General features: G+C 50.6%; 3 protein-coding genes across 3 annotated transcripts; 2 read left to right on the top strand and 1 right to left on the bottom strand.

The window, feature by feature from the left end:
* The first annotated feature begins 2,022 nt into the window (after positions 1-2,022).
* Positions 2,023-4,502, top strand: PV09_09790 (uncharacterized protein). Its single transcript, XM_016363926.1, has 2 exons — positions 2,023-3,740; positions 3,807-4,502. The coding sequence occupies exons 1-2, from the start codon at positions 2,182-2,184 to the stop codon at positions 4,315-4,317; spliced, it is 2,070 nt and encodes a 689-aa protein (XP_016208248.1). The 5' UTR covers positions 2,023-2,181; the 3' UTR covers positions 4,318-4,502.
* PV09_09789 (uncharacterized protein) lies at positions 4,296-7,522 on the bottom strand. The gene is made up of 4 exons (XM_016363925.1): positions 7,494-7,522; positions 6,393-7,392; positions 4,705-6,341; positions 4,296-4,628 (listed from the first exon to the last, which is right to left on the bottom strand). Exons 2-4 carry the CDS (start codon positions 7,081-7,083, stop codon positions 4,536-4,538), a joined length of 2,421 nt encoding a protein of 806 aa, XP_016208247.1. The 5' UTR covers positions 7,084-7,392; positions 7,494-7,522; the 3' UTR covers positions 4,296-4,535.
* A 257-nt stretch (positions 7,523-7,779) lies between these two features.
* PV09_09788 (uncharacterized protein) lies at positions 7,780-9,434 on the top strand. The gene is made up of 2 exons (XM_016363924.1): positions 7,780-8,352; positions 8,416-9,434. Exons 1-2 carry the CDS (start codon positions 7,838-7,840, stop codon positions 9,233-9,235), a joined length of 1,335 nt encoding a protein of 444 aa, XP_016208246.1. The 5' UTR covers positions 7,780-7,837; the 3' UTR covers positions 9,236-9,434.
* Positions 9,435-10,092: the final 658 nt, after the last annotated feature.

Below are 10,092 nucleotides of genomic sequence, written 5' to 3'. Positions count from 1 at the left end.
TGCACGCATGGTGAAGAGGGACGTGTGGAGCCACTTGCTGGTCTTATGATTGGCCATAAGTTAGCACATCACGTGTCGGTCACTTGATGAAGCCCGCCTAACCGGGCATAGCTGCAGATAACTAGCAGCCAAAACTGAGTAGGATCAAATCAATCAATCCGTGATACCCAAACTTGATTACGCCTCAACAGTGTGGTATAGACAAGGAAGAGTATGGCAGACGACAGTGCTCCGGAAGATCCAACGCATAGCGGCAATTAAAACCATCTCAGCGTTCCGTATAGTCTCCACTGACGCGCTCGAGATCGAATCAAGCCTTCTCCCAACACACCTTAGGCTCAGACAAAGGGCCCTAAATGTCCTAGGCAAACTTAAGACACTGCCTACTAACCACCTAATCTGGCCACTTGTCCACCCGAATACGCCAGCCCTAACCCGCAGCACAATGCAAAGCCCACTTATGCTTACAATAGCAACGGCGATAGAGAACAGGCTATTTCAGAAACTTGAAATTATCGACCCAGCACCACTCCCCCCATGGCGACGAACACCCTTCACAATAATAAAAACTATACGCAGCAGAGAAGAAGCTAAAATGACAACAAAGTCGCTGGTCTTAGCTGACCCTGGTTCAGTAATCTTCACAGATGGCTCAGGAAAAGAAGGGGAACTCGGCACAGCAGCAATTACACTAGGACCTAAGCAAAACATTAGGTATAAGGTAGCCGTCGGTGTAGGCTCGAATACCGGCTGGAATGTTTTTGCTGCTGAACTGATTGCAATATTCTTCACATTGCATATGATTCGTAGGGACTACAGTTGGAATACAGCTATACAGAAGCCGGCACGAAACCATTACACTATTTTAAGTGACTCTAAGGCAGCACTACAAGCAATAGCTAACCCATAGGCACGGACGGCGCAGCATATCACTCAAAGGATTAATATGGAAGCTGAGCGCCTTAGCAAGGGATGCGGCATCGACATACACCTTGCCTGGATCCCAGGGCATGAGGGTATCCAGGGAAACGAGCTCGCGGACCGGGAAGCTAAGGAAGCTGTGGAGAGGCCACTAGAACACCACTTCGCCCCGCTACTGTCCTCACAGAAGAAGATGGTCAAAGCTCTGATACAACGGCAATGGAGAGAAGAGTGGAAAGGCTCGCTAAAGGGCGAACATCTCCGCAAGATTGACCCTTCCCTACCAGGAAAACATGTGCGCAAGCTCTATGACACGAAAACACGCCCTCAAGCGAACCTGCTAGCTCAACTACGTACAGGCCACTCATGGCTAAAGAGCTATAGGAAAAGGTTTGGTAAAACCCAGGACGATAGCTGTGAATGTGGAGCGAGAGAGACGCTGGCACATGTGTTTCTTGACTGCCCAACTCTTCGAGGGCTACGACAACGACTGCGGAGGAGGATAGGACCCCGTCTTAATAGCTTATCATCTTTTATATCAGAGGATATAGTAGATGGAGAACTATATGCTATACTTGAATTTGCTGAAAAGTCTGGCAGGTTTTGTAACAGAGACCTTTCATAATAAAGCTCGGTCACCTTAACACTATAAATAGGATGAGAGAAGAGGTTACTACAGAAAGACAACTCTAAGCAGGAACAAAACTTCAGGAAATAGATCCATAAAGAGGAATGCAAATAGATCACATGACTTGTATGTAGCCTGCATATCCTAACTAGGATGGGTCAGGGTAAATGACAAATCAAATCAAATCAAATCAAAGCATGTAGATATCGATTTTCGAAAACCCTCAAATTGAAAATTCATCCAAGTTCTGTGGGTGCCGAACGATTGACGGACATATGAAGACTATCTCATGTTTCGAAAGGAAAAGTAAAAGCATACTAACGTATAATGCTGGATTTCTGCTCAAGTTATTGTCCATAACTTCTTCGTATGAAAACTTGCGTCAACCCGCCCGCTATCGGCTATGCATGTGTTTCCCAATTTGGAAGCGAGCATCCAGAAGTTAAGCTTGGACCTCAAGTTCGCTTTCTTCACTATGATGCGCTCGTCAGAGCTGAAATTTTTTCTTTTAAAAATTGAGGGGCCTAATTTGATCTAATTGTAGTCGATTAGATCTTGATTAACGTGCCATCTTCCAGCATCATTTGTAGGCAATCGAGCTTGCTCAACACTGCTGGGAACTCGCAAGCGCGATGGTGCAGCAAGGACAAGAGCTAACACCGGAAGAGAAACGGCTGCTGGACGAATACCCTCGACCAGACTGGCTTAGGCCGAAACTGAGGTGGCAATCTCTCAACGGACCATGGAGATTCGCTTTTGATGATCTCGATGAAGGCATGGGGAACGAATGGCACCACGATGGCATTCCTCCAGAGCATGTCAAGGAGATCCAGGTTCCCTATGTGTTTCAATCTAAAGCATCTGGAATTAACGATCGCGGTACACATGAGGTAATCTGGTACGAACGTCAAATCAACGATCTGAGACACCAAGGACAGCGCAGTCGTGGTGATCGGCTACTGTTAAGATTTGGCGCCGTGGATTATGAATGCAAGATATGGGTGGATGGGATAAAGGTTGGGGGCCATCGAGGAGGCCACACACCTTTTGAGGTTGACATTACGGACTGCTGGACAGAAAACGATCGCTCCGAGAAGAAACTTGTGATTAGAGTGTTCGACAGTGCGTACGACCTGATGCAACCTCGAGGAAAGCAGTATTGGAAACCAGACCCTGAAAGCATATGGTACACGCCTAGCAGCGGAATCTGGCAAAGCGTTTGGCTGGAGGTTGTGCCACGGATAAGAATAGGAGACTCTAGCAGCGGGACTACGTTTTGCAGCAACGACATCGAAACAGGGAAGATGAAAGCCACAATCTCTGTAATGGGACGGAGACGAGATCGAAAATTTGTAGCAGTCGAGATATCTGCGAAGTTCAAAGCTGCAGTTATTTCTTGGACGGAACAGAAAGAGCTCAGCAAGGAGAGCGACGAGGTACACATAGAACTGAACCTCAGGATCGAAGAGAAGATACTGCAGCAGCGTTTCGACGAAATCTTAGGCCGAGAAAGGGATAGAACTGATGCAACGTGGAACCACAAGCTAGCCGATGATGTAGCCTTGTTCGAGGAGGTCGACATAAAGGGCCTCAATAAGAGCGGGCCTCGGAACATCAAAGAAATCCCAGGCTGGAGGAACGGACTAGCCTTGTGGTCTCCCGAGAACCCGAACTTGTACGAGTTAACCATTCGCCTGTACGCAGACGAAGAAGGCAAAATCGATGAGGTCCGCACGTGGATAGGAGTACGTTCTCTCGACTGGACCTCTGGCGACGGGACCTTCAGGATAAATGGAGAACCCTACTTCCAATCCCTGGTCCTTGACCAAGGCTATTGGCCAGAGACGTTGATGACGCCACCTGACCGTACGGCGCTGAAGGATGACATCGTGCTCGCCAAGCAGATGGGCTTCAACGGATGTAGAAAGCACCAGAAGGTCGAGGATCCCATCTTTCTGCACTATGCAGACAAGCTGGGATATCTGGTCTGGGGGGAGATGGCCAATGCGTACGACTTCGACCAGAGATACGTCGAACGGTTCGATCAGGAGTGGAAAGAAGTAGTGCGACGCGACCTGAACCACGCATCCATCGTGACGTGGACGCCGATTAATGAGTCCTGGGGCTACACCGATTTGCCAGGCTGCGAAACACAGCGCAACCATGTCAAATCCCTTTACTACATGACAAAGTACGCCCTCCACACCTTCTACCTTCTTTCGCACCATCCAGCCGAGTACTAAAGTCGTTTCTGCAGAACAATCGATTCGACGCGGCCCATAAATGACAATTGCGGCTGGGAGCACGTTCTCACCGACCTGAGCACGTTCCATGATTATGCCGACGGGCCCGTCCTCGCTGAGACGTGCAAGACACTCGCGGGCTGCTTATCGCCCAAGTCAAACCGCGTCGTCTTCACCGGCGACTGCGCGCACAAGACAGGTGCCCCGGTGCTTTGCACTGAGTTCGGCGGGGTCAGCATCACGCCGTTCGAGGAGAAGGCCAGGTCTGGAGCGAAAGTCAAGGACTGGGGTTACACGACCGCTGCCGACCCTGCGGACCTTCTCAAGCGGCTCGAAATGCTCATCATGGCCGTGTCTGAGGGCGGTGTGTGCTGCGGGTTTGTATACACGCAGCTGACGGACATTGAGCAGGAGAGGAATGGTCTGTACACGTGGGATCGACGGCCGAAGCTGAAGGCGGAAGACGTCAAGCGCGTCATTGACCGCGCGAAGTGGTGGTTTTACGAATTGGAGATGAGGATCTAAATTGAGAAAGCAAGATGTTGCCTTTCTGGAAGGCTTTCAGCCCACGCTACAGTCATGTTCGATTGTTATGCTGTGCCCTGAAGAGTTCGAAGGCCTTTTTGTTAAAGACTAAGAAATTCCTATTTTAAAAAAAAGGCGAAATTTAAGTAAAGCTTGGTCATCTCTTGCCGACTATGCCTAAAAGACCTTCTCGTCCGCATCGTCCATCAACTTCTCGTTCACAGATCTGCGGCGTGTGGTATTGGCCCAAGGATGATCGCCGAGTTTGCCACAGGCAGCTCATTTATTCGCGTCTGTAGTGCAGCATTAAACTATAGAAATACGTTAGTGCCCGGTCCCTATACCTTTTCAAAGCTAAGCCTCAGGAAGCCAGTGTCAATTGCTCACCTTGAAAGCAAAGTTAAGAATCAGGGCAAAAAAAAGTCCAACACATACAGCCACAGGACCGGCCACTGAATCAAAGTCCTTGCCGCTGCGCGTCCGGATCAGTCGGTTGCGGTACACGTAGATGCCCCAACCCCACAGACCAGTGAAGACGGCGACAAGAGTGTACACGATGGCAAGCGCGCGAGCGATGTCGTTCGTCTCGCCCGCCGCGTTATACAAGCCTAGCCCTAGAGAAGCGAGGAGCACAGTAATGTGCTGCCACTTGACGAAGGTACGCTGGTTTGCCAACCAGACTTTCGCCTCAACGCGTACGGGGCCTTGATCCTTGATCCAGTATGTGGGCTTCTCGACGCCAGGGGGTAAGATCTCGCCACCTGCGCGGTGTGCCCGTGCATAGCGGGAGGTTGACCACGAGGGGAAGAGGCGGCCAAGAGATCGCAGTGCACCTACTTCTGCGCTGCGTTCCTGAGAAGATTGGAGATCGTCCTCGCCTGAATCCTCCTCAATGGTGTCTTCCTTGCCCGACTTTCCATTCGTGTCCTTGTCGACCCTCGTCATATCTGCCGTGACCTTGGGCAGGGACCCTGGAGTTTTATTGGGGGCAGACGAAGTAGCGATGGCCTTCGGACTAGACAATGGCACAAAGCTAGATCCCCTGCGGAATGGGCTCCCGCCCACAGGTGATTTGCCAAATAAGCTCCCCACAACGACATCGTCGGCCTCAAGTTGCCTGACACGTTCCTGCTCTTCCTCGAATGCCTCGCGCGGATCCCGTCGAATGTCTGTTTCTACCATGCTAAGCCAGAACGGAAACGCGTTCACGTAATCCTCGAACAGCTCCGCGACGCCATGCACGAACTTGCTAAAACGGGGGGCTTCCTTCACGAGATGAGAGGCCATGAGGTCTGTCACCCACTCATAGCGGCGACCGCCTTTGATCTTGAACTCCAGAACAGCATAGGGAAAGCGGTTGATTTCGCCCTTGCGGATGCCATTAAATGGGTATTCCATACCCTTATCATCAATGTCGGTTCGATGCCAGTCGTCCGGATCGCGACAGGGTCGGATGTAGTCGATAGCATCCTCACGGATAAAGGCTAGATTGGTGTCAAGAGATATCCGTATCCGGTCGTCACCTGGGATCTCAAAGGCGGTACGGGAGTAGTTGGCCCGAAGTACGGGCTGGAGCTGGTTTCCCCGAATAAATGCTTGGATTTCTGCAGCTTTATCCTTCAGCTCTAGAGCGCGGATTTCGTCACCCTTTTCTTGCAAGCGGGAGATTTGCTTCTCCATCTTATATTCGCCATCAATAAAAGACTTAATGTATTTTTCCTTGATGGCAAATCTACTCTCCTCGCTGATGTCACCGTCTTTGATGGTTTTCTTCTCCAGCATGATGTCTGGGTTTTCGCTAAGAGAACCATACCAGCGAAGACGTAACGAATCCGCAGGCGGCTGATGTGTGGTCTTTTTCATGTACAGTGAGAATTTGGAGTTGTCGAAGTAAATGGAGGTAACAGTGGGGTCCGGCTCGTTCCCTTGCGCAATCTTGGAGGTCTGAGGATTGTAGACGAGGACAGGCAAACGACGGAGGATAATGGTCTTTACTTCGAGGAGGTTGTCCGGATGGACCCAAACTTGTCAAAATAGTCAGTATAGCTTCGTGCAAGGCAAGACGAAGTACCTACACTTATACGAGACGTAACTGTCGGCACCAGGATACTCTTCCACAAAGGACATGCCTTTGTGGGTCCTGCCCTCCAAGCGTTGTCTCACAAATGAGTACATGGCAGAGAGCCTGTATAGCAGGGGCGAGTAATCTTCCTTGTAGAAAGGAAGCGCCGCCAACCTAACCTGAAGTAACGGGCGAACCCTGTAGGCATTGCCCCTCTTGCGGTCATGTTTCTTGCACGCCTTCAAGAAGCCAGTGTAGTTGATACGACTGTACTTCTCCAACTCGTTTGTCTCCTTTGTGATGCTGTCTAGCTTTTTCAGCACCTCTCCCAGCACTTGCCTCTGTTCATCTTCGCCTAAGCCTTCGGTATTTCCGTCGTCCGACTTGTCACCGCCCTCCTCGGTAGCCTTTGCTCCCAGTGGCTCGAGCTTCTTCTCACAATCAGCAGTGTCGTCTTGTAGACGCTGCAGTGTCTCAGCTTGGAAGGCGTGTACCTTCTCGAGCTGTACGTTTATTAGCTCCTCGACAAACTTGCTCTCGTCGTCTTCACTCCAGTCAGTATCGTCCTGGTCGACCGAACCCGTGGATGGGGAACCAGGTCGCGAAGGATCCTCCTTGAGCAAGACCTTGAGGCGATTGTAGTCGATGTACTTGTCTTTCCATGGTGGATAGATTGCGCGCTCGAGAGTCTTACCGTACCTCATTCTATCTGCTTTAGTGAATCAAGTCTACAGGATGGATGTAGCTGCCAACAACAAAGACGAAGCTCTGCGTGAGGAAAGGAGTGTGGTAAAAGCATATGTCAAGCGAAGAAAGCTTGAGTCTGCTCCGGGCTGAAGTAAGAAGCAGCCGCAGTCGCAGGGAAGAGCAGGCGAACAAGCTTTGCAAAATGCGCAGCGAGGTCCAGCCCGTTACGTCCTTGAGGAGCTCAGATCACGGACAAACGCACAAGCGGGCGAGAAAGAGACTCAGAGTAAGAGACATCAATAACTTTACGTTAGAGAATGGAGGCCCTTAACAACGAGGCCATTGACCAATCAGCAAGGCTCCACGGTGACACGTGCTACAGAGCGACTGAACTTAAGTCTACTCCCAGGAGTACTCGGTAACTTACTGGTAATTTCTAGCAAATTAGCCGCTGACGCCAGATCTGGATCGAATCGAGTCGACAAGCACTACACAGAGTAGTCCAAGTATGTAGTAAATTACGTCAAATTAAGTTAGTCATTCTGCTACTTGTATGCCTCCTACTCGCTTGCAGCTTGCTGGCTCAGCTGTGCCAGACCTCATTGAGCTACCTGGTCTCTGACTAAGCAGGGAATTCCTTGCTCGGCGCGGCTCCAGCCTTGCGTCGCGCTTAGACAACCGCGGCTAAGAATAAAAAAGAGTTCCGTGTTGCCGTCAAGCTGATGGCGCGCCAAAAGAATGATAACAATCCGCATGCTTTGAACTAACGCCATGACGCTACCGAAGTCCAGTGACGAGGCCCCATCCGTCTTGCCCGGCGAGCTAGTCCATCACCTTCAGACGGTCCTGCTAGATCTTCAGGCTTATCCTTACCCCGAGATCCCCAATCCTCAGGGCGTGCCGAAGCGTGCCAGCGTTGCAGTCATAATTCGCATCCGGCCTGATTACAGTCACTGGCCTGCTGCCTCGTCCCTCTCAGCACAATCGCGTCATGACTCTTCCATTGATGATCCCGCCGAAAGGATCAAGTCCTTCTTTAACCAGCCCTGGGTCCAGCACGGTGACCCTGAGGTCCTCTTCATAAAGCGTGCTGCTCGCAAGGGCGACAAGTGGACGTCGCACGTCGCCTTTCCAGGTGGCCGTCGTGACCCTGAGGATGCAGATGACGCAGCAGCCGCGGTGCGCGAGGCCAGCGAAGAGGTTGGCGTCGATCTCTCCACAGAGTTCGCAGTGCCGGCTGGAAACCTTCCCCAGCAGGTGGTGAGCGCTGAATGGGGCAAAGTACCGTACGCAGACTGACGGTCGTGGGGCCTGATGCATATGCCTTGGTTAGCTGACAACGCGTCTAGGCTGATGGTTTTGTGCCCATACGTGTTCCTTATGACTGCCCATTCGATACCACCTCTAAGGCTGCAGCCCACAGAAGTTGCCTCTGCGCACTGGGTGCCGCTGCGTGCGCTGCTCTCTCCAAAGCAGCGCACATTCTGGCTCCAGGACGTTTCGTCGCGCACTTCGCAGCAAGATTTTGGACTTACGCGCACTCTCCACCGTCTAAGCATCGGCGACATGATGTTCGCCGCTGTGCGACTCATTCCTTCCGAGTCCGTCTACTGTTCCAGCATCCCCGAATTCCTACCTCCCGAACCACTTCACTCTGAGCCCCTTTCCTTGAATTATACGGCCCCCCTTTGGGGGCGCGGTCGCCTTCCGCCTGCGCCCGCGGATAGCCCATTGCTTCTGTGGGGTTTGACTCTTGGCATAATGGGCGACTTCCTCGACATGATGCCTCCTTACAACGCGCTCCGTGCTTGGACATATCCTACTTTCACCACGCTCGATGTGAGAATCATTCTGCATCTGATGACGCATTGGTATAGGAAGGAGCGTGAAAGGGAGCTAGATGAGCATAAAATCAGCTTCCGGTCTGTGGAGGAGCTGGCCCATAAAGCGGGTCGACCAGCGGCTAGGCTAAGGTCGGACCAGAGAAGAAGCGATTCTAATAATGTGGGACTACTGTTGGCTGGATATTACAAATTAGTCAGAAGAGCGGTCTTGGTCACGTTTGTGGTGAGAGCGGTATCAGCGTCGCTCATCTTCGTCCTACTGTGGAAAAAGAGAAAGAACTCGTTGGTACAGAGATTGCTAAGTAGGCTGCTATGGCGGAGATAAGACATTTGGAATAGCTCCATATCGTTCATCTAATCCGTGGTTATTACGCTGCCACATGTCTCACGTGGCATGCCTGAGCACTAGCTCTACATGTATGTATAGGTGTTGCAGAAACATCACATGATCTCTCTCGTAAAAGATTGCATTTTGTGAAAACCAACCACAATATATACACAATAATATACAATATCATCGTAAGAACAAACTTTCATCAAAAAGTATATCTATTTATACTATTTTCCACCTCCTTTTGCTTCCTTGAACGCTGCACATTAGCAATCTTAAGGACTGCCTAGCTTTGGCTGGCCTTTCAGTGCGACAACAGGTCCTGCAAAAAACAGCACAGACCTTGAGATCAGGACTAAAATACCTCGCTTTCGAACCAGGCAAGTACAAAAGGCCTTTTGATCGCCATGAAGCCATATCCGAACCTAAGCATTGCTCAAATACAAGAAGCGACATCGCTAATAATTCGGCACCGCACTACGTCTGATCACCATCGCCACAGCAAATTTGCGTCCCGGTCTGCACGACTTGCACTTCACTCTCCGTTCGCTCTACAGTTTACCCGCTTAGATCAACCGGTGGATCCCCCCGGCATACAAGTATACGTCTCCTTCATTTCTTGCGTGGCATCCATTTCCACACGCGGAATTGGTTTGCGGTCGAACTCCTGCTTTAACGTCCATTATAAGCGAGTGGCCCGTTTGCCCCACCATAACGCGTCAATTATCTTTCAACAATCATGCAGCAATCAAAACTACAGCAATTATCTTATAATAAAGGTCAATTATTACTAGCGAAATCAGCAATCGAAAGAGGCCAAGTTCGGTCAGTCACACAAGCTGCAAAGATCT

The sequence above is a fragment of the Verruconis gallopava genome (assembly GCF_000836295.1).
Source record: "Verruconis gallopava strain CBS 43764 unplaced genomic scaffold supercont1.185, whole genome shotgun sequence".
In the NCBI taxonomy this organism is placed as follows: Eukaryota; Fungi; Ascomycota; class Dothideomycetes; order Venturiales; family Sympoventuriaceae; genus Verruconis; species Verruconis gallopava.
This window is presented reverse-complemented; position numbering and strand designations above follow the sequence as displayed.